The sequence below is a fragment of the Tachyglossus aculeatus genome, chromosome 1, assembly GCF_015852505.1.
Source record: "Tachyglossus aculeatus isolate mTacAcu1 chromosome 1, mTacAcu1.pri, whole genome shotgun sequence".
NCBI lineage: Eukaryota > Metazoa > Chordata > Mammalia > Monotremata > Tachyglossidae > Tachyglossus > Tachyglossus aculeatus.
In genome coordinates, this window is record NC_052066.1 from 19,304,166 (window position 1) to 19,329,054 (window position 24,889).

General features: G+C 46.1%; 1 protein-coding gene across 4 annotated transcripts in view; it reads left to right on the forward strand.

The window, feature by feature from the left end:
* EPB41L5 (erythrocyte membrane protein band 4.1 like 5) overlaps positions 1-24,889 on the forward strand; it is a 208,626-nt gene that overhangs the window by 119,789 nt on the left and 63,948 nt on the right. Inside the window, exon 17 of one of the 4 annotated variants that reach the window (XM_038743337.1) lies at positions 256-1,051. The exons of the other annotated variants lie outside the window; for them this stretch is intronic. Within the exon in view, the coding sequence (XP_038599265.1) occupies positions 256-436 (181 nt within the window). The 3' untranslated portion in view covers positions 437-1,051. Of the gene's footprint in view, positions 1-255; positions 1,052-24,889 lie in introns of those variants that run through there. 4 annotated transcript variants of the gene reach the window in all.

Consider the following 24,889-nt stretch of genomic DNA (forward strand, 5'->3'; position numbering starts at 1 on the left):
TGAACACCACCGGTTGTACTGCCTGTCCATATTGATGCTGAGGCTGATCTAGAATTTGGTAGCAGTAAAGGGATTAATTCAACCTACCTTAGAGCACCCGTGCATGCACGTACCTATACTTTCCTTGCAGGAGTAGCTTGTCTCTCTCTCACATCCCCCTTTCCATCGCTCACCTCTCGACTCCTTCCTCTTTCCACCATGTCCATATTCCTCATGACTAACTGTGCTCCCCCCCACCCATCCCCAACGATCCAGGCTCTCTGACGCCAACGAACGCTGTCAACGAGGTGGAATCCCGTGGAACCCAAAGGCCTTGCCCCCATCCCAAGCTGCACATAGCAACTACACTGACTTTGTTCGGGAGCGCAATGTGAAGAACGCAGGAGTCCGGCCCGCCGTCGGCTGTGCCGGCCCTCCGGCTATGACCGAGATATGATTTGGTGGACGGCCTTTGAGGGGCTCGAGGCCGCTTTGGGAAGGACGTCTCGGAAGGTCCCGTTTTCTAAGCAGTCTCGAGTTTAAAAAAGGACCAAGCTGAGAGGATAGAGTGGATGCCTGCCTCGTTGCCAAGGGGGCCGTGGGATGTGGCGGTGCCCACCTGCATCCGGTCCCTTAAGAAGGGAAGAGGCGCGTTCTATGAATAATCATGTCAGTTATTTTATGTGGAAGAGCAAAAGTGTCTGTATATCTTAATTCCATTACAGTTTATCTTAACCTCAATATTTTAGGTCACTATTATTCTCAAGAAGCTCCCGCAGGAAAATGCCTGTGTACAAGACTAAGTAACTCTTTCTTTCCCCGATCAGTAGAAGAAGGAGGTGCTGAAGTTGAAGCCGGGGGGAGGGGAGGGCGGGGAACGTTTCTTGTCTCAGCTGTGAAAAACTGTGCCTGAAATTTGGGTAAAGGGGAGTGAATGCCTCTCGGGGTGCTGAACCCAGACTCAGTTTTTAAGAAGGTCTGTTTGTTTATAGTATGTCTTTTCAAGGTAAAAATTGAATGTTTGAAATTTTAAAAAACAATAAAGCATACTGCTTATCATCAGAGGGGTTTAGAATCGTCCCAAATAAGGACCTTTTAAGTTGTCTTTCAGCTGTTTTGCAGTCGTCTGAAAGAGAATACCCTGTTTTGTTTGTGGTGGTAACCATTTTCACTTAGGCCCGTCTGCCACTGGGGTAGCTGCTCAGACAGGGTGTCAGTTTTCTCTGAATGACGTCTGTTGCCAGCTCCCGCCTCCGACCAGAAAGGCTGTTGGGGAAAGCAGGGTGAATGGTTTTCCCTGAAATCTGAAGGTTGCATCCCTACTGTTGTCTCTGTATCGTTCGTAAGCCTGCTTTCCGTTCCTTTCCCAAACTATTGGCTGATGGGGTGGCGGGACTCGTGAATTGAATTCCCTGGCAGCTGAGTAGTTGCTTCTCATGAAGACTGTTTTCATTGCTTTCCTTTTCTCGTTCTACTTTGGTCAGTTCTCTCTCCTAGGGTTTAGCCAGCCAAACCGCCCCCATTACCACAACCCAGGGCCTTTAAGGCTGGACCAAATGAATGAGGTGTGAAGGGAATCATGGGCCGCCTTTCTCTTAAGCAGTTTAGAGAGCAAATCTGTGCTTTTCCCCAGTGCAGACCAGGCACGGTGCGGATTCCAAACATCAGTGGCCTGAATGAGAAATCTAACTCCCAGATCCACCCCAACCCCCTCCCAGCCCCGTAGCACTCACGTACATATCTGTAATTTATTAATAATAGTGTCAGTCTCCCCCTCTAATAATAATAATAATAATGGCATTTAGTAAGTGCGTACTATGTGCAAAGCACTGTGCTGAGCACTGGAGAGGTTACAAGATGATCAGATTGTCCCACGGGGGGCTCACAGTCTTCATCCCCATTTTACAGATGAGGTCACTGAGGCCCAGAGAAGTGAAGTGACTTGCCCAAAGTCACACAACTGACATTTGGCAGAGCCGGGATTTGAACCCATGACCTCTGACTCCAAAGCCCCTGCTCCTTCCACTGAGCCACGCTGCTTCTCTAGACTGTAAGCTCGTTGTGGGCAGGGAATATGTCTGTTTATTCTTGTATCGTACTCTCCCAAGAGCTTAGTACAGCACCGGGCACACAGTAAGCACTCAATAAATATGACTGACTGACTGATTTGACCCAAGCCCTTCACTGGTTAAAAGCACTTGGATTCCTTCTCCAGAAAGAATCAGTCAATCAGTGGTATTTATTGAGCGCTTACTGTGTGCAGAGCAGTATTCTAAGTGTTTGGGAGAGTGCAGTACCACAGATTTGGTAGATATCGCTGTCCACAAGGAGGTTTTTTCAGTCTGCAGCGGGGAGATAGACGTTAATTACAGAAAGGTATATAAGTGTTGTGGGGCCAGTAGCAAATGCTTGAAGGGTACGGATACAAGCGATTAGGCAACGCAAACGGGAGTATGGGAAGTGAGCATGGACTAGTGGATAGAGCTCGGGCCTAGGAGTTAAGGTCATGGGCTCTAATCCTGGCTCTGCCACTTGTCTTCTGTGTGACCTTGGGAAAGTCATTTAACTTCTCTGTGCCTCAGTTACCTCATCTGCAAAACGGGGAGTGAAAATGTGAGTCCCAAGTGGGACAGGGACTGCGTCCATTGCAATTTGCTTGTATCCACCCCAGTGCTTAGTATACAGCACCTGGCACATAGTAAGCACTTAACAAATTTCATAATTATTGTTATTATTATTAGGTGAGGGAGGGCCTCTGAAACAGCTTCTGGATTTGGGATTAAGGTGGCCTCCTCCTTCTCATTTCACCCTCGAAAGTTTCCTTTTCATTTCTTTGCATGTCCGGGGATCTCTGAGTCACCCTCTGTGACGGGATGGGAACGAATTCCCTTGTGCCTCTTTGAGTCATGGTGGGGTCCTCCCCTTGTCTTGTCTAATGCCAGCAAGTCATTTCTGACCCAAAGCGACACCATGGACATATCTCTCCCAAACGCCCCCCTCTCCGTCTGTAGTCGTTCTGGTGGTGTATCCAGAGAATTTTCTTGGTAAAAAGACGGAAGTGGTTTACCATTGCCTCCTCCCATGTAGTAAACCCGAGTCTCCACCCTCGACTCTCTCCTCTGCCGCTGCTGTCCAGCACAGGTGAGTGTTGACTTGGAGCAGATTGCCTCCCATTCATTCATTCATTTAATCGTATTTATTGAGCGCTTATTGTGTGCAGAGCACTGTACTAAGTGCTTAGGAAGTACAAGTTGGCAACATATAAAGACGGTCCTTACCCAACAGCAGGCTCACAGTCTAGAAGAAGGAGACAGGCAACAAAACAAAGCATATTAACAAAATAAAATACATAGAATAAATATGTACAAATAAAATAGAGTAATAAATACGTACAAACATATATACATATATACAGGTGCTGTGGGGAGGGGAAGGAGGTAAGGCGGAGGGGAGGAGAGGGAGAGGAAGGAAGGGGTTCAGTCTGGGAAGGCCTGGAGGAGGTGAGCTCTCAGTAGGGTCTTGAAGGGAGGAAGAGAGCTAACTTGGCAGATGTGCGGAGGGAGGGCATTCCAGGCCAGGGGGAGGACATGGGCCGGGGGTCGACGGCGGGACAGGCGAGAATGAGGCACGGCGAGGAGATTAGCGGCGGAGGAGCAGAAGGTGTGGGCTGGGCTGGAGAAGGAGAGAAGGGAGGTGAGGTAGGAGGGGGCGAGGTGATGGACAGCCTTGAAGCCGAGAGTGAGGAGTTTTTGCCTGATGCACAGGTTGATTGGTAGCCACTGGAGATTTTTGAAGAGGGGAGAAACATGCCCAGAGCGTTTCTGCACAAAGACGATCCGGGCAGCGGCATGAAGTATGGATTGAGTGGGGAGAGACAAGAGGATGGGAGATCAGAGAGGAGGCTGATACAGTAATCCAGACGGGATAGGATGAGAGCTTGAACGAGCAGGGTAACGGTTTGGATGGAGAGGAAAGGGCGGATCTTGGCAATGTTGCGGAGGTGAGACTGGCAGGTTTTGGTGACAGATTGGATGTGAGGGGTGAACGAGAGAGCGGAGTCGAGGATGACACCAAGGTTGCGGGCTTGTGAGACAGGAAGGATGGTAGTGCCATCAACAGAGATGGGAAAGTCAGGGAGAGGGCAGGGTTTGGGAGGGAAGATAATGAGTTCAGTCTTGGACATGTTGAGTTTTAGATGGCGGGCACACATCCAGATGGAGATGTCCTGAAGGCAGGAGGAGATATGAGCCTGGAGGGAGGGAGAGAGAGCAGGGGCAGAGATGTAGATTTGGGTGTCATCAGTGTAGGGGTGACAGTTGAAGCCGTGGGAGCGAATGAGTTCACCAATGGAGTGAATGTAGATCAAGAACAGAAGAGGACCAAGAACTGACCCTTGAGGAAACCCTACAGTAAGGGGATGGGAGGGGGAGGAGGAGCCTGCAAAAGAGACTGAGAAAGGACGGCTGGAGAAATGAAAGGAGAACCAGGGGAGGACGGAGTCTGTGAAGCCAAGGTCGGATAGCGTGTTGAGGAGAAGGGGGTGGTCCACAGTGTCGAAGGCAGCTGAGAGGTCGAGGAGGATTAGGATAGAGTAGGAGCCGTTGGATTTGGCAAGCAGGAGGTCATTGGTGACCTTTGAGAGGACAGTTTCCGTGGAATGTAGGGGATGGAAGCCAGATTGGAGGGGGTCGAGGAGAGAGTTGGTGTTGAGGAATTTGAGGCAGCGCATATAGACGACTCGTTCAAGGAGTTTGGAAAGGAATGGTAGGTTGGAGATAGGGTGATAACTAGAAGGTGAGTTGAGGTCAAGAGAAAGAGAGGGTCTTTTTAGTATGGGAGAGACGTGGGCATGTTTGAAGGCAGAAGGAAAGGAATCAGTGGAGAGTGAGCGGTTGAAGATGGAAGTTGAGGAGAGGTGAAGGGACGGAGCGAGAGATTTCATAAGATGAGAGTGAATGGGGTCAGAAACACAGGTGGCCGGAGTAGCACTTGAGAGGAGGGAGGAGATCTCATCTGAGATCCTGCCCAAGCTAGGATTGGAGTGGGTATGCCTCTGGCTGACTCTCTATCCCGTAGCCGAGACTGGTAGAGTACTGGAAACTCTCCTGCTGCGACCCTGAGAGTCCCCTAGCCCCCTGTTATTCAACCATAGGACAGAAATATCCTTGAGGTCCTGGCTCCTGTCAAGACAGTGTGAAACAGCATGGCCTAGTGGGAAAAGCAGGGGCCTGGGAGTTGCAGAACCTGGATTCTAATCTTGGCTCTGCCCCTTGTGTTCTGTATGACCTTGGACAAGTCACTTAACTTCTCTTACTGTGTATACAGCATGGTACTAAGTACTTGGGAAAGTAAAATCAATCAATTGTATTTATTGAGTGCTTACTGTGTGCAAAGCACTGTACTAAGTGCTTGGGAAGTACAAGTTGGCAACATATAGAGACAGTCCCTACCCAACAGTGGGCTCACAGTCTAAAATATAGCAAGAGTTGGAGGATGTGACCCCTGAACACAGTAAGCTTAAAGTCTGAGGAGGAGAAAGACCTTAATATAAATAAATAAAATGCAGGTATGTATGTAAGTGCTGTGGAATTGAGGATGGGCTGAATAAAGGCTGCAAATCAAAGGACACGGGCAACACAGACAGGAGTGGGAGAAGTGGAAAGAAGGGGAGCCCCCTTGGAGGAGATGTGTTTTAATTAAGGCTTTGTTGTCTGTGGGTTATGAAGGGGGGAGAGAGTTCTAAGCCAGAGGCAGGAAATGGGCAAGGAGTTAGTGGTATGACAAATGAGAATGGGACTCAGTGAAGTAGGTTGGCATCAGAGGAGCGAAGGGTGCGGGCTAGGCTGTAGTAGTAGGGCATCTTTTAGACTGAGCCCACTGTTGAGTAGGGACTGTCTCTATATGTTGCCAATTTGTACTTCCCAAGCGCTTAGTATAGTGCTCTGCACATAGTAAGCGCTCAATAAATACGATTGATGATGATGATGATCAGAGAGGTAAGATAAAATAGAGCAGCGTGGCTTAGTGGAAAGAGCACAGGGCTTGGGAGCCAGAGGTTGTGGGTTCTAACCCCGGCTCCACCACTTGTCTGCTGTGTGACCTTGGGCAAGTCACTTAACTTCTCTGGCCCTCACTTCCCTCATCTGTAAAATGAGGATTAAGACTGTGAGCCCCATGTGGGACAAACGGATTATTTTGTATCTACCCCAATGTTTGGAACGGTGCTCGACACATAGTAAGTGCTTAACAAATACTGTCATTATTATTATGATAGAGAAGCAGCATGGCGTAGTGGATAGAGTATGGGCTTGGGAGTCAGAAGGTCATGGGTTCTAATTCTGACTCTGCCACGTGTCTCCTGTGTGACCTTGGGCAAGTCACTTCTCTGTGCCTCTGTTACCTCATCTGTAAAATGGGGATAGAGACTGTGAGCCCCATGTGGGCCCCCAACCCAATTTGCTGGTATCCACCCCAGCACTTACTGCGGTACTTGGCACATAGTAAGCACTTAATAAATGCCATTATCATTATTATTACTGAAGGAGAGGCAAGCTCCTTGAGTGCTTTAAAGCCAATGGTAAAGGGTTTCTGTTTGATGCAGAGGTGGATGGGCAACCACTGAAGGTTCTTGAGAAAGGAAACATGGACTGAACAGTTTTGTGGGATATGATCCAGGCAGCAAGAGTGAAGTGTGGAATGGAGTGGAGAGACACAGGAGACAGAGGGTTCAACAAGGAGGCTAATTCAGTAATCAGGGTGGGGTAGGAGAAGTGCTTGAGTAAATGTGGTAGCAGTTCGGATGGAGAGGAAAAGGTGGATTTTAGCAGTGTTGTGAACCAACAGGATTTGGTGACAGATTGAATATGTTGGGTTGAATGAGAGAGGTGAGTTGAGGATAATGCCAAGACTGAGTCCCATGTGGAACATGGACTGTGTCCAACTTGATTATCTTGTATCTAGTCTAGCATTTAGTCCAGTTCCTGGCACATAGTAAGTGCTTATCAAATACCTTTTTTTTTAAAAAAAAAAAAAGGCACACCTAGATTTTCTCAGACAGATAGTTGTCTATGATCTCCAATCTCTTCGTTAAAAATGCTGCTAAGGGACCAGGTGCTCAATTCATTCATTCGATTGTATTTTTTGAGTGGTTTCTGTGTGCAGAGCTCTATATTAATTGCTTGGGAGAGTACAATACAGCAGTAAACAGACACATTCCCTGCCCACAACGAGCTTTCAGTCGAGGGGGGAGACCGACATTAATAGAAATAAATTAATTACAGATGTGTGCGTAAGTGCAGTGGGGCAGGAACGGGGGATAAATAAAGGGAGCAAGTCGGGGTGATGCAGAAGGGAATGGGAGAAGAGGAAAGGAGGGCTTAATCAGGGAGAGCCTCTTATTTCACCATTTGTTTTAACTGGGTTCACACTTAGAGAATTCCTAGAGTCGATTCATTCTTGAAGTTATCGTATCTCATTTCGATTGACTAACCGACTGATTTCTGCATTAGTCTCCTTGTTGACTTTTCCCCCCTCTATTCCACACTTCACTGTACTTTCGAAAAACTGTTCGGCTCATATCTCCCGACTCCTCGAGAACCTCCATCGTCCTCTGCACCAAGCAAAAACCCCTTACCTTCGGCTTTAAAGCACTCAATCACCTTGCCCCCTAATATCTTACCTCATTGATGTACTGTAATTCAATCTGCACACTCTGCTCCTCTGACACCAACCTAATCTCCGTACCTTGATCTCGTCTATCCTGCCATCGATCCCTTGCCCACATCCTCCCTTGGCCTGGAAACTGATTCCTTCAATGTGATAGACCACCTCTCTCCCCACCTTTGAAACCCTCCTAAAATCACATCTTCAAAAAGCCTTCCCAACGAGGCCCTTTATTTCCCATGTGCTCGCTAGTGGTTAGTACAGTGCCCTGCTCACAGTAAATGCTTAATGTAATAATAATAATGATGACATTTATTAAGTGCTTACTATGTGCTTATCGTGCTTATCGGAGAAGCAGTGTGGCTCACTGGAAAGAGCACGGGCTTTGGAGTCAGAGGCCATGGGTTCAAATCCTGGCTCCGCCAATTGTCAGCTGTGTGACTTTGGGCAAGTCACTTAACTTCTCCATGCCTCAGTTACCTCATCTGTAAAATGGGGATTAAGACTGTAAGCCCCCCGTGGGACAACCTGATCACCTTGTAACCTCCCCAGCACTTAGAATAGTGCTTTTCACATAGTAAGCGCTTAATAAATGCAATCATTATTATTATTATTATGTGCAAAGCACTGTTCTAAACACTGGGGAGGATACAAGGTGATCAGGTTGTCCAACGTGGGGCTCACAGTCTTAATCCCCATTTTTCAGATGAGGTAATTGAGGCACAGAGAAGTGAAGTGACTTGCCCAAAGTCACACAGCTGACAGTTGGAGGAGCCAGGATGAGAACCCATGACCTCTGACTCCAAAGACCGTGCTCTTTCCACTGAGCCACGCTGCTTATGATTGCCTGATTGATTGAATTTGGTTGTGTGCCCCTTAAGCACTTAGATATTCACTTCTGCCCCACAATTCTTATATAATAATAATAATTGTGGTATTTAAGCACCTACTGTGGGCCAGACACTGTACAAAGGTCTGTGGTGGTTACAAGCATATTGGGTTGGACAGAGTCCCTGTCTCACTTGGGACTCGCAGTTTTAATCCTCATTTTACTGAGGCCCAGAAAAGTTTTGTGGCTTGCCCAAGGCTACACAACAGACAAGTGGTGGAGCTGGGATTAGAACCCACATCCTCTGACTCCCAAGCCCGGGCTCTTTCCACTAAACCATGCTGCTTCACTGTAAATGGGAGTCTAAATAGGAGGGAGAATGGGTATATCAGGTATTGAATCCCCATTTTACAGTTGAGGAAGCTGAGGCACAAAGAAGTTAAGTGGCTTGCCTGAGGTCCCCAAGCACACAAGCTAATCAGGTTGGACCCAGTCCATGTCCTACATGGAGCCTATGGTCTTAATCCCCATTTTATTGCTGAGGCAGCTGAAGCACAGAGAAGTTAAGTGACTTAACCAAGGTTACCCAGCAGACAAGTGGCAAGGGCCAGGATTAGAATCCAGGTCCTCTGACTCTAGGGCCCATGCTCTTTCCACTAGGCCGGGCTGCTTCCGTCCATCTCAGTATTCCATCTCTGGACATGGCAACAAGCGCTTAGCACAGTGCTCTGCACACAGTAAGCGCTCAATAAATATGATTGATTGATGGCAACAGAATACTTCACGGAGGCCCTCAAGCAGCATTCATTCCTCTCCAATCCTGGAATGTGGTTGCACCGCTCAGTTTAAAAGCCTACTATGTAGTCTGCATGTTGGCCACTGAAGATTAGGTTTGAAAACAATCACAGAAGGATGTTCAAAGTTGTTTTGCACCCTCTGCATTGGGGGCTTGGAAACTCAGTTGATTAAAAAAAAATGCAAAGTTAGTTGGCAAATACTTACCAAGGACTGAAGAAGTGTTCACACCTCTTTGCCACATGGGTTTTGAGGAATGTGTGTGTGAGTGAAGGGAAAGGGGAGAGAGAAAGAGAGAGAATGTGATTGAGATTGATTTGGGGCTCCTGTGTTATCTGCTTGCTGAAAAGTCTGACTTGTAAATCAGGATCCTTTTCTGATTTGCTGTCTCTCTTCTTGGGCAAGTTCCTTTCTCTCTTTGGCTCTGACAATGCCTGTGCTTTCCAAATCTCTGTCTCTGTTGTAATTTAAGCACTTTAAGGACTTATTGTCCTTACTGAAAAGTCTCATCCATCAATCAATCAACCAGTAGTATTTATTGAGTGCTTATGAAGTGCAGAGCACTGTCCTAAGCACTTTGGAGAGTGCAAAACAAAGAATTAGGGAACACATTCCCTACCCACAACGAGTTTACAGTGAAGATTTTAAGCTCGTGGTGGGCAGGGAATGTGTCTGTTTATTGTTGTATTGTACTCTCCCAAGCGCTTAGTACAGTGCTGTGCACACAATAAGCACTCAATATAACTGTACATATCTATTCTATATGTAGATATGTAGATGAAAAAAATAGATATTTTTTTAATCATCTATTCTACATATAGAATAGATATGTACATAGATTAGTACATAGTACAATACAATGTACAATGTATTGTACAATGTACAATAGATTAGTACATTAGTACAATATAGATTTGTACATATCTATTCTATTTATTTTATTTTGTTAGTATGTTTGGCTTTGTTCTCTGTCTCCCCCTTTTAGACTGTGAGCCCACTGTTGGATAGGGACTGTCTCTATATGTTGCCAACTTGTACTTCCCAAGCGCTTAGTACAGTGCTCTGCACACACTAAGCGCTCAATAAATACGATTGATGATGATGATGATGATGATAACTGAATGAATGAATGAAGTTGGGGAGACAGACATTAATAAAATAGTGGAGAGAGGAGAAAGATGGAGTCTTCTGAATGTCTCAAGAATTTATGGGCAGGAAGAAATAAAAACAAGTAATGTTCCATCTGATTTGTCAGATTAAGAAGTGGAGTTTCTGGTAATTTGTAGCTGGGGAGTGGGAAAAGGGTGTGACTGGTTTTCCCAATACACAAACCCTCTGCACCTGAATTCACATTGTGACTTCTAGGCTGTGAGCCCATTGTTGGGTAGGGATTGTCTCTGTTGCCGAATTGCACTTTCCAAGAGCTTAATACAGTGCTCTGCACACAGTAAGTGCTCAATAAATACAATTGAAATATCTTGTATCTACCCCAGCGCTTAGAACCATGCTTGGGACATAGTAAGTGCTTAAAAAGTACCATAATAATAATAATAACAATAATAATTATTATTGTTAATATTAAATACTATGAAAAGGGAGAAAATTAAGTAGTATTTTTAAATGTGGCAAAACATACAAAGTTAATATATAATAATAATTGTGGTATTTGTTAAGCACTTACTGTGCGCCAGGGACTGTACTAAGTGCTGGACCCATTGTTGGGTAGGGATTATTTCTATCTGTTGCCAAATTGTACTTTCCGAGCACTTAGTACAGTGCTCTGCACACAGTAAGCACTCAATAGATATGATCGATTGAAGCAGCGTGGCTCAGTGGAAAGAGCCCAGGCTTTGGAGCCAGAGGTCATGGGTTCAAATCCCAGCTCCACCAGTTATCAGCTTTGTGACTTTGGGTGAGTCACTTCACTTCTCCGGGCCTCAGTTACCTCATCTGTAAAATGGGAATTAAGACTGTGAGCCCCCTGTGGGACAACCTGATCACCTTGTAACCTCCCCAGCGCTTAAAACAGTGCTTGCACATAGTAAGCGCTTAACAAATACCATCATTATTATTATTATGGGTTCAAATCCTGGCTCTGCCAGTTGTCAGCTGTGTAACTTTGGGCAAGTCACTTAACTTCTCTGTGCCTCAGTTCCCTCATCTGTAAAATGGGGATTAAGACTGTGAGCCCCTTGTGGGACAACCTGATCACCTTGTAACCTTCCCAGCGCTTAGAATAGTGCTTTGCACATAGTAAGCGCTTAATAAATGCCATCATTATTTTAATTATTTTAAGGCAGGGAGGATGGTGGTGCCGTCTACAGTGATGGGAAAGTCAGGGGAAAGGCAGGGTTTGGGTGGGAAGATGAAGAGTTCTGTTTTGGACATATGTTGCCCACTTGTACTATATGTTGCCAACTTGTACTTCCCAAGCGCTTAGTACAGTGCTGTGCACACTGTAAGTGCTCAATAAATACGATTGATTGATTGATTGACATGTTAAATCCAAAACAGATTGGGAAAATGGGGACAGTGTCCACAGTGAGGGCAAAAGTTAGGAATAGGATAAAGTTTAAGAGGAGAGATGAGGGATTTGGCTTATTAAGTTCAAGGTGAGTCATTCAAGGGGAAGTGGCCAGAGGCAGGAAGAGACAAAAAGTTGTAAAGATGGTGAGAGGACTGGGTGGAGATGGAGATTTAGGAGGTTGCGTAGCTGTGGGAGCTAAAATCCTGGGAATTGACCATTGTGGAACTCCAGGAGCTGAAGGGTGAGAGGTTGAAGAGACAAGAAAGGAAGCTGAGAAAGAGCTGACAGAGAGGAAGAGAACCAGGAGAGAATAATAGAGAAGCAGCCTGGTCTGGTGGATAGAGCACGGGTCTGGGAATCAGAAGGGTCTGGGTTCTAATCCTGCCTCCGCCACTTGTCTGCTCCATGACCTTGGGCAAGGCACTTCACTTCGCTATGCCTGAGTTTCCTCATCTAGAAAATGGGTATTAATAATAATAATGGCATTTTTAAGCACTTACTATGTGCAAGGCACTGTTCTAAGCACTGGGGAGGATACAAGGTGATGAAGTTATCCCACGTGGGGCTCACAGTCTTAATCCCCATTTTACAGATGAGGCAACTGAGGCCCAGAAAAGTTAAGTGACTTGCCCAAAGTCACACAGCTGACAAGCGACAGAGCTGGAATTTGAACCCATGACCACTGACTCCCAAGCCAGTGCTCTTTCCACTGAGCCACGCTGCTTCTCTGTGAACCCTCTTCCAGTTATCACCGCCCTCCTACCCTTCCTTTCCAAACTCCTAGAGCGAGTCATCTACACTCGCTGCCTCAAATTCCTCAACTCCAACTCTCTCCTAGACCCCCTCCAATCTGGCTTCCAGCCCCTACCCTCCACTGAAACTGCCCTCTCAAAGGTCACCAATGACCTCCTTCTTGCCAAATTCAATGGCTCCTACTCTATTCTAATCCTCCTCAACCTCTCAGCTGCCTTTGACACTGTGGACCATCCCCTTATCCAACCTTGGCTTCACAGACTCTGTCCTCCCCTGGTTCTCCTCTTATCTCTTTCAACACGCTATCCAACCTTGGCTTCACAGACTCTGTCCTCCCCTGGTTCTCCTCTTATCTCTTTGGCCATTCATTCTCAGTCTCCTTTACGGGCTCCTCCTCCCCCTCCCATCCCCTTACTGTAGGGGTTCCTCAAGGGTCAGTTCTTGGTCCCCTTCTGTTCTCCATCTATACTCACTTCTTTGGTGAACTCATTCCGAGGCTTCAACTATTATCATCCCTACAACGATGACACCCAAATCTATATCTCCTCCCCTGTTCTCTCTCCCTCCCTCCAGGCTCGTATCTCCTCCTGCCTTCAGGACATCTCCACCTGGATGCCCTCCCACAACCTAAAACTCAATATGTCCAAGACTTATCTTCCCTCCCAAACCCTGTCTTCTCCCTGACTTTCCCATCACTGTGGATGGCACTACTATCCTTCCTATCTCACAAGCCCACAACCTTGGTGTCATCCTCGACTCCGCTCTCTCATTCACCCCACACATCCAATCCGTCACCAAAACCTGCCGGTCTCACCTCCACAACATCACCAAGATCCACCCTTTCCTCTCCATCCAAACTGCTACCTTGCTGGTTCAATCTCTCATCCTGTCCCAACTGGATTACTGCATCAGCCTCTTTTCTGATCTCCCATCCTCCCCACTTCAGTCTATACTTCACTCTGCTGCCCGGATTATCTTTGTAAAGAACAGTCTGGGCATGTCACTCCCCTCCTCAAAAATCTCCAGTGGTTGCCTGTCAACCTTCGAACCAAGCAAAAACTCCTCACTCTCAGCTTCAAGGCTGTCCATCCCCTCGCCCCCTCCTACCTCAACCCCCTTCTCTCCTTCTCCAGCCCAGCCCACATCCTCTGCTCCTCTGCCACTAACCTCCTCACTGTGCCTCCTTCTCCTCTGTCCCTCCATTGACCTCTGGCCTGGAATCCCCTCCCTCCACACAACTGCCAAGCTAGCTCTCTTCCTCCCTTCAAAGCCCTATTGAGAGCTCACCTCCTCCAGGAGGCCTTCCCAGACTGAGCCCCCCTTTTCCTCTGCTCCTCCTCCCCTCCCCATCACTCCCACTCCCTCCCTCTGCCTTACTCCCTCCCCCTCCCCACAGTGAATAATGATAGCATTTATTGAGCGCTTACTATGTGCAAAGCACTGTTCTAAGCGCTGGGGAGGTTACAAGGTGATCAGGTTGTTCCACGGGGGGGCTCACAGTCTTCATCCCCATTTTACAGATGAGGTCACTGAGGCCCAGAGAAGTTAAGTGACTTGCCCAAAGTCACACAGCTGGCTGTTGGCAGAGCCGGGATTTGAACCCACAACCTCTGACTCTAAAGCCCGGGCTCTTTCCACTGAGCCACGCTGCTTCTCATATTTGTACATATTTATTACTCTATTTTATTAATGATATGTATATATCTATAATTCTATTTATCTATTTTGATGATATTGACACCTGTCTACTGTTTTGTGTTGTTTTGTTGTCTGTCTCCCCCTTCTAGACTGTGAGCCTGTTGTTGGGTAGGGATTGTCTCTATCTGTTGCCGAATTGTACTTTCCAAGCACTTAGTACAGTGCTCTGCACACAGTAAGTGCCCGATAAATACGTTTGAATGAATCATTGAAAGTTGGACATGGACTTTGTCCATCCTGATTATCTTGTATCTACCCCAGCACTTAATAATAATAATGGCATTTATTAAGCGCTTACTGTGTGCAAAGCACTGTTCTATGCACTGGCCTGGCATATAGTAAGCGCTTAATAAATGGTACTTCTAGACTGTGAGCCCACTGTTGGGTAGGGACCGTATCTATATGTTGCCAACTTGTACTTCCCAAGCACTTAGTACAGTGCTCTGCACACAGTAAGCGCTCAATAAGTACGATTGAATGAATGAATGAATGAATGAACAAGAAATAATAATGATAATCAGGCCCCACATGATGCTCACAGTCTAGTAGGAAGCATAGTCATTGTCTACTTGTTTTGTTGTCTGTCTCCCCCCTCTAGACTATAAGCCTGTTGTTGGGTAGGAATTGTCTCCATTTGTTGCTGAATTATACTTTCCAAGCACTTAGTACAGTACTCTGCACACAGTAAGTGCTCAGTAAGTACAATTGAATGAATGAATGAATCCCCAGTTTGCAGATGAGGGAATCGAGACACAGAGAAATGAAGTGATTTCTCCAAGGTCACACAGCAGGTAAATGATGGATGCAGGATTAGAATTTGGGTCCTCTAACTCCCAGGCCTGTGCTCTTTGATTAGGCCCCTCTGCTTCCCAAGTAGCATACTAACCTCTGGGTAATAATAATAATAATAATAATGATGGCATTTATTAAGCTCTTACTATGTGCAAAGCACTGTTCGAAGCGCTGGGGAGGTTACAAGGTGATCAGCTTGTCCCACGGGGGGCTCACAGTCTTAATCCCCATTTTACAGGTGAGGTAACTGAGGCACAGAGCAGTTAAGTGACTTGCCCAAAGTCGCACAGCTGACAATTGGCGGAGCCGGGATTTGAACCCATGACCTCTGACTCCCAAGCCCGTGCTCTTTCCACTGAGCCATGCTGCTTCTCATATAATAATGATGATGCCATTTGTTCAGCGCTTACTATGTGCAAAGCACTGTTCTAAGCACTCGGGAGGATACAGGGTGATCAGGTTGTCCCACGTGGGGCTCACAGTCTTAATCCCCATTTTACAGATGAGGGAACTGAGGCACAGAGACGTTAAGTGACTTGCCCAAAGTCACACAGCTGACAATTGGCAGAATCAGGATTTGAACTCATGACCTCTGACTCCCAAGCCTGTGCTCTTTCCACTGAGCCACGCTGCTTCTCCAGGTCAGGCACAGTCCCTGTCCCCAGAAGGGGCTTGTGGAAAGAGCCCGGGCTTTGGAGTCAGAGGTCATGGGTTCAAATCCTGGCTCTGCCACTTGTCAGCTGTGTGACTTTGGGCAAGTCACTTAACTTCTCTTGTGCCTCAGTTCCCTCATCTGTAAAATGGGGATTAAGATTGTGAGCCCCTGTGGGACAATCTGATCACTGGGACAACCTGATCACCTTGTAACCTCCCCAGCGTTTAGAACAGTGCTTTGCACATAGTAAACACTTAATAAATGTCATCATCCTTATTATTATTATTATTATTATTATTATTAATGGATAGAGCACAGGCCTGGGAGGTGGAGACACCTGGGTTCAATCCCAGTTCTGCCTCTTGTTTCCTTTGTGACCTTGGGCAAGTCACTGCACCTCTCTGGGCCTCAGTTGCTTCACCTGTAAAATGGGGATTAAGGCCGTGACCTCCACGTGAGACAGGCACTTTATCTAACCTGATTAGCTAGAACTGTGCCTGGCACAGAGTAAGCACTTAACAAATACCGTTTAAAGAAAAAAAAAAGTAGGAGGGCGAACAGCTATTGAATCTCCATTTTACAGATGAAGAAACTGAGGTCCAGAGAAGTTAAGTGACTTGCCCGCAGTCACACAGGCCAGAGAGAATTTCTAGGAGGAGGGATGATCCTCACTGTACCAGGTGGCCCAGGGTTCAGGAGGATTAGGGAAGACTAGAGCTTGTTAGCTTTAGCCGGAAGGCAGCCTGAGGGACCTTGGTGAATACAGTCTCAGTCATCAATCGTATTTATTGAGCGCTTACTGTGTGCAGAGCACTGTACTAAGCGCTTAGTCAAAGAAAGAGGCCTAAATTCCCATTTCAGGAATTTGAGGAGAGGTTTGGAGAAGCAGCGTGGCACAGCGGATAGAGCCTGGGCTTGGGGATCCGAGGACCTGGGTTCTAATCCCAGCTCTGCCACTTGTCCTCCTGGATGACCTTGGGCAAGTCACTTCACTTCTCTGAGCCTCAGTTATCTCATCTGTAAAATGGGGATTAAGACTGTGAGCCCCCTGTGGGACAGGGACTATGTCCAATCTGATTACTTTGTATATATCCCAGTGATACAGCACTTAACAAGTACCAGCATGGCCTAGTGGCAAGAACGTGGGCTTGGGAGTCAGAGGTCATGGGTTCTAATTCTGGCTCCGCCATTTGTCTGCTGTGTGACCTTCGGCAAGCTACTTCACTTCTCTGTGCCTCAGTTTCCTCATCTGTAAAATGGAGATTAAGACTGTGAGCCTCAAATGGGACAATCTGATTACCTTGTATCTACCCTAGTGCTTAGAACAGTGCTTGGCACATAGTAAGCACTTGAAAAATACCGTAATTATTATTATCATTTTTTTTAAAAAAAAAGCTCACACAGGAATCAGTGAATCCATGTATTGCCCACTGTGCTTCCCTCATCTCCCCCTCATCCCCCTCTCCATCCCCCTCATCTTACCTCCTTCCCTTCCCCACAGCACCTGTATATACATATATATGTTTGTACAGATTTATTACTCTATTTATTTTACTTGTACATATCTATTCTATTTATTTTATTTTGTTAGTATGTTTGGTTCTGTTCTCTCTCTCCCCCTTTTAGACTGTGAGCCCACTGTTGGGTAGGGACTGTCTCTATATGTTGCCAACTTGTACTTCCCAAGCGCTTAGTACAGTGCTCTGCACACAGTAAGCACTCAATAAATATGATTGATGATGATGATGATGATGAATTGAGTTGGACACAGTTCCTGTCCCTCATGGGGCTAACAGGCTCAATCCCCATTTTAATAATAATGATGGCATTTGTTAAGCTCTTACTATGTGCTAAGCACTGTTCTAGGGGCTGGGGAGGTAAGATCCTCTCTGATCTCCCATCTTCCTGCCTCTCCCCACTTCAGTCTATACTTCACTCTGCTACCCGGATTATATTTGTGCAGAAACACTCTGGGCATGTTACTTCCCTCCTCAAAAATCTCCAGTGGCTGCCTGTCAACCTATGGATCAGGCAAAAACTCCTCACCCTGGGCTTCAAGGCTGTCCATCCCCTCGCCCCCTCCTACCTCACCTCCCTTCTCTCCTTCTCCAGCCCAGCCCGCACCCTCCACTCCTCTGCCGCTAATCTCCTCACCGTGCCTCGTTCTCCCCTGTCCCGCCGTCGACCACCGGACCACGTCCTCCCCCTGGCCTGGAATATCCTCCCTCCACACATCCACCAAGCTAGCTCTCTTCCTCCGTTCAAAGCCCTACAGAGAGCTCACCTCCTCCAAGAAGCCTTCCCAGACTGAGCCACCTTTTTCCTCTCCTCCTCCCCACCCCCCAGCCCTACCTCCTTCTCCTTCCCACAGCACTTGTATATATATTTGTACAGATTTATTACCCTATTTTACTTGTACATATGTACTATTTATTTTGTTAATGATGTGCATATAGCTTTAATTCTATTTGTTCTGACTATTTTGACACCTGTCTCCATGTTTTGTTTTGTTGTCCGCCTCCCCCTTCTAGACTGTGAGCCCGTTGTTGGGTAGAGACCGTCTCTATATGTTGCCGACTTGTACTTCCCAAGTGCTTAGTACAGCGCTCTGCACACAGTAAGCGCTCAATAAATACGATTGAATGAATGAATGAATGAAAGTGAGGTACAGAGCAGTTAAGTGATTTGCCCAAGGTCAAACATGTAGTGACTAGAGCCCAGGCCTGGGAGTCAGAAGGTCATGGGTTCTAATCCCCGTTCTGCCACTTATTGCTGTGTGACCTTCGGCAGGTCACTTTACTTCTCTGTGCCTCAGTTACCGCATCTGTAAAATGGGGGTTGAGACTAGAAACATTGTGTGGGACAGGGACTGAGTCCAACCTGATTTGCTTGTATCCATCCTAGTGCTTAGTGCAGTGCCTGGTACATAGTAAATGCTTAACAAATACCACAATGCAGAATGGAATTAGAACCCATGACCTTATGACTCAGGGAGACCTGGGGATGCTGGAGAACAGAGGGTAAGGCGCTGTCTGTAAAGACTGCTGGCTAAGTACAGAGCACTGAACTAAGCACTTGGGAGAGTAACTAACTGATAACAATTCATTCATTCAATTGTATTTATTTAGCGCTTACTGTGTGCAGAGCACTGTACTAAGCGCTTGGGAAGTACAAGTTGGCAACATATAGAGACGGTCCGTACCCAGCAGCGGACTCACAGTCTAGAAGGGGGAGACAGACAATAACAAAATATTAACAAAATAAAATAAATAGAATAAATATGTACAAATAAAATAGAGTAATAAATATGTACAAACATATATACATATATACAGGTGCTGTGGGGAGGGGAAAGAGGTAAGGTGGGGGGTGGGGAGGAGGGGGAGAGGAAGGCGGGGGCATTTATTAAGCACTTACTATGTGCAAAGCAGTGTTCTAAGCGCTGGGGAGGTTACAAGGTGATCTGTTGTCCCACGGGGGGCTCACAGTCTTAATCCCCATTTTACAGATGTGGTAACTGAGGCAAAGAGAAGTTAAGTGACTTGCCCAAAGTCACACAGCTGACAATTGGCAGAGCAGGGATTTGAACCCATGACCTCTGACTCCAAAGCCTGGGCTCTTTCCACTGAGCCATGCTGCTTCTCGATATTCTGTGGTATTTGTAAGCGCCAGGCACTGTATTAAGCACTGCAGTAGATAGAAGAAAATAGGGTTGGACATAGTCCATGTCCCACATGGGGCTCACAGTCTTAATCCCTATTTGACAGATGAGGTAACTGAGGCACAAAGAAGGTAAGTGACTTGTCCAAGGTCACACAGCAGACAAGTGTAAGCGCTCAATAAATAAAATTGAATGAAAAGTGGCAGAGACACTCTTCCTGCTCATAAGGAGCATCCAGTCAAGAGGGAGGCCCTGATGTTCATTCAGTCATTCATTCAATTGTATTTATTCAGTGCTTGCCGTGTGCAGAGCACTGTACTAAGCACTTGGGAAAGTACAATAAACAGTGATGTTCCCTGTCCACAACGAGCTCACAGTCTAGAAGGGGGGAGATAGATGTCAATACAAATAACTAAAATGACAGATATATATATATATATATATATAAATGAGTGCTTTGGGGCTGGAGTTGGGGGAAGAGCAAAGGGAGCAAGTCAGGGTGATGCAGAAGGGAGTGGGAGATGAGGAAAAGTGGGGCTTGGTCTGGGAAGCCCAAGGAGGCCTTCCCAGACTGAGCCCCTTCCTTCCTCTCCCCCTCATCCCCCTTTCCATCCCCCTCATCTTACCTCCTTCCCTTCCCTACAGCACCTGTATATATGTATATATGTTTGTACATATTTATTACTCTATATATTTTACTTGTACATATCTACTCTTATTTTGTTAGTATGTTTGGTTTTGTTCTCTGTCTCCCCCTTTTAGACTGAGCCCACTGTTGGGTAAGGACTGTCTCTATATGTTGCCAACTTTTACTTCCCAAGCGCTTAGTACAGTGTTCTGCACACAGTAAGCGCTCAATAAATATGATTGATTGATTGATTGATTGATTGGGAAGGCCTCTTGGAGGAGATGTGCCTTCAATAAGGCTTTGAAGAGGGGGCAGTAATTGTCTGTTGGATTTAAGGACGGATGTGAGACTGTGAGCCCGCTGTTGGGTAGGGACCGTCTCTATATGTTGCCAACCTGTACTTCCCAAGCTCTTAGTACAGTGCTCTGCACACAGTAAGTGCTCAATAAATACTATTGAATGAATGAATGAATGAATGAATGAATGAATGAATGAACGTGGGCCAGGGGTCTAGGGAAGTAGATGTTTGAGAGCAGAGGGGAACAAGCCATTTGTAGAGTCTGCTGGGCTGACCCTACTGACAACACAGTGGGACAAGCAACTCATAGCTCCCAAATAATTCAAACACTGCTTCCTGGCCACCACTATCAGTCAGTCAATTGTATTTATTGAGCGCTTATTATGTGCGTGCAGAGCTCTGGACTAAGCCCTTAGGAGAAGAGTACAAGCTGGAAGCAGCATGGCACCGTGGATAGAGCACGGGGCTGGAAGTCCAAAGGACCTGGGTTCTAATCCCGGCTCTGCCACTTGTCTGCTGTGCGACCTTGGGCAAGTTACATCTCCGTTTCAGAGTTATCTCATCTGGAAAATGGGGATCTAGACTGTGAGCCCCACGGGGGACGGGGACTGTGTCCAACCCGATTTGCTTATATCCACCCCAGCGCTTAGTACAGAGCCTGGCACATAGTAAGTACTTAACAAATGCCTATTGTTGTTATTGTTACAATCCAACAGAATTAGTAGGCATGCTCCCTGCCCACCAGGAGCTCACAGTCCAGAGGGGGGAGATGGACATTGAAATAAATTATAAATCTATAAATTGAGAAGCAGTAGAGCCCGGGCTTTGGAGTCAGAGGTCATGGGTTCAAATCCCGGCTCTGCCAACTGTCAGCTGTGTGACTTTGGGCAAGTCACTTAACATCTCTGTGCCTGTTACCTCATCTGTAAAATAGGGATTAAGACTGTGAGCCCCCGGGGGACAACCTGATCACCTTGTAACCTCCCCAGCGCTTAGAACAGTGCTTTGCACATAGTAAGCACTTAATAAATGCCATTATTATTATTATTATTATTAATATGTACATAAGTACTGTGGGGCTGAATACCAACCTCTTCGAGGGCAGGGAATATGTCTGTTAAAGCACTGTGTTGTGTTCTCCCAAGCGCTTAGTACAGTGCTCTGCACATAGTAAGCACTTAATAAATGCCATTATTATTATTATTATTAATGTGTACATAAGTATTGTGGGGCTGAATACCAACCTCTTCGAGGGCAGGGAATATGTCTGTTAAAGCACTGTGTTGTGTTCTCCCAAGCGCTTAGTACAGTGCTCTGCACACAGTAATCGATCGATTGACTTACAGAGTACAGATCCAAGACTAGAGGCAACCCAGAAGGGAAGGTGAGTAGGGATTTTATCACAATGATCTTACATGGGCCTTTAGGAATTATTCTGACAATTTACATGTTTTTATCCAGCAGAGACTGCATTCAGCTGTGATTTTTCGGGGTTAAGTGAGGTATTTAGCTTCTGGCCAAGCTAAAAGATAACATCTGTAATCCCCTCAATAAATGGTTTTCCAGCCCTCCGTTATGAGAGGAGTGGTAATTGCCATTTTCCTTTGTTCTCCCCGAACAATTGAGGCTTTTTTGTGTGAGCTATAGACTTGCAAATGTTTCTTATCCTGTTTAAGACTGTCTTGTTCTCTCCCTTTCACCTCCTTTCCATAGATGCAGTATCGATTGAGCTGACTTAAGTGTGTTCCTTGGTGAAAAGTGGAATAGTTCATTTTCTTCTAAAAAAAATCTCAGTAGAGTCCCCATACACAAAGAAACAGTTTCTGAAAAAATTATGGAACTAAAAGTGAGGAATAGGAGCTAAGATTTTTCTTACGTAAAGTAGTCAACAGCATGTCAGAGAAGGTACCAACGGCATACACACTGGGTAATAATAATATTAATAATATAGTGGTATTAAGCACTTACTATGTGCTAGGCACTGTATTAAATGCTGCAGTAGGTACAAGCTGATCAGGTTGGGCACAGTCCCATGTCCCACATGGGGCTCACAGTCTTAGTTACATCATTACCTCATCGGTTCTGTAAAATGGGGATTAATAATAATGATGATAATAATAATAATAATGTTGGTATTTCTTAAGCGCTTACTATGTGCCAAGCACTGTTCTAAGCACTGGGGAAACTACAAGGTGATCAGGTTGTCCCACGTGGGGCTCACAGTCTTCATCCCCATTTTACAGATGAGGTAACTGAGACCCAGAGAAGTTACGTGACTTGCCCAAAGTCACACAGCGAACAATTGGCGGAGCAGGGATTTGAACCCATGACCTCTGACTCCCAAGCCCTTGCTCTTTCCACTGAGCCACACTGCTTAAGAGTGTGAGCCCCAAGTGGGGCAAGGACAGTGTCCAGCCTGATTAGCCTATGTCTACCCTAGTACTTAGAACGGTGCTTGGCACATAGTAAATGCTTAACAAGTACCATAATTATTCATTATTATTATTATTACTCCCCATTTTACAGATGAGGTCACTGAGGCTCAGAAAAGTGAAGTGACTTGCCCAAGGTCACACAGCAGACAAGCGGCAGAGTCGGCATTAGAACCCAGGTCCTCCCAACTCCTAGGCCGGTGATCTATCCACTAGGTCACGCTGGTGGATTGAAGCCTGTAATAAATCCCAACATTAATTCTCTTCTAGCTTGAATACGCTTGAATGATGGAATATCCGTTTGTGGATAATTACAAAACGGAGAGAAATACAATTTGAGTTCTATCTCATCTTTAGATCAATCATTTATTCAATTGCATTTATTGAACACTTACTGTGTGCAAAGCACTGTACTAAGCGCTTGGGAGAGTACTCTACAAAAACAGGCACATTCCCTGCCCATTATTCAGGGAATAATTAACCTCTCCTAAGTCATCCTTTGGAAACAGGTTATATCTTCCTTTCTCCTTTCACTCAGAAAATTTTGCAATCTCTCTGTCTACTTCTGAAACAATGACCTAAGTAGGGTTTCATCATAAACTCTCCACTGACAATGAGACACAGAGGAGCAGCGTGGCTCAGTGGAGAGGAGCACGGGCTTTGGAGTCAGAGGTTGTGGGTTTGAATCCCGACTCCGCCACATGTCTGCTGTGTGACCTTGGGCAAATCACTCACTTCTCTGAGCCTCAGTTACCTCATCTGTAAAATGGGGATTAAGACTGTGAGCCCCATGTGGGACAACTTGATCACCTTGCATCACCTTGCATCCACCCCCAGTGCTTAGAACAGTGCTCTGCACATAGTAAGCGCTTAACAAATGCCATTATTATTATTATTATGCCCTTTTCTGGTTTGATTGCCTTGGTTTCTGATAGATATTTCAGTCAGTCAATCAATGGCGTTTACTTAGTGCTTACTGTGTGCACAGCACATTCCCTGCCTTTCCTCCTTCCCCTCCCCACAGCACCTGTATATATGTATATATGTTTGTGCGTATTTATTACTCTATTTTATTTGTACAGATTTATTCTATTTATTTTATTTTGTTAATGTTTTGTTTTGTGCTCTTTCTCCCCCTTCTAGACTGTGAGCCCACTGTTGGGTAGGGACCGTCTCTATATGTTGCCAACTTGTACTTCCCAAGCACTTAGTACAGTTCTCTGCACACAGTAAGCGCTCAATACATACGATTGAATGAATGAGCTCGCGGTCTAGAGGGCGGGAGACAGACATCAATACAAATAAATGAAATTACAGATATGTACATAAGTGCTGTGGGCCTGGAGGGGGAGAGCAAAGGGAGCAAGTCAGGGTGATGCAGAAAGGAGTGGGAGTTGAGGAAAAGTGGGGCTTAGTCTGGGAAGGCCTTTTGGAGGAGATTTGCCTTCAATAAGGCTTTGAAGGGAGAGAGAGAATAATTGTCGGACGGGATTAAGACCTGAGCCCTGTGCCCTTGACTCTTCTCTGGTTCAACCAACATATTCAATCTCTCACTAAATCCTATCGGTTCAACCTTCACAACATTGCCAAAGTCTGCCCTTTCTTCTCCATCCAAAATTGTACCATGGTAATCCAAGCATTTATACTATCCCACCTTGATTACTGCATCAGCTTCCTTGCTGACCTCCCTGCCTCCTGTCTCTCATTCATTCATTCATTCAGTCGTATTTATTGAGTGCTTACTGTGTGCAGAGCACTGTACTAAGCGCTTGGGAAGTACAAGTTGGCAACATATAGAGAGAAGGGAGGTGAGGTGATGGAGAGCCTTGAAGCCCAGGGTGAGGAGTTTTTGCCTGATGCGTAGGTTGATTGGTAGCCACTGGAGATTTTTGAGGAGGGGAGTAACATGCCCAGAGTGGTTCGGGACAAAGATGATCCGGGCAGCGGCCTGAAGTAAGGATTGAAGTGGGGAGAGACACGAGGATGGGAGATCGGAGAGGAGGCTGATGCAGTAATCCAGACAGGATAGGATGAGAGCTTGAACAAGCAGGGTAGCTGTTTGGATGGAGAGGAAAGGGCGGATCTTGGCAACTCCATTTCCATGTTCTCCCTCTAGCCTGGAAAGCCCTCTCTGTCCACATCCCGCTGACAGCCACTCTCCCCATCTTCCAAGCAGCTCC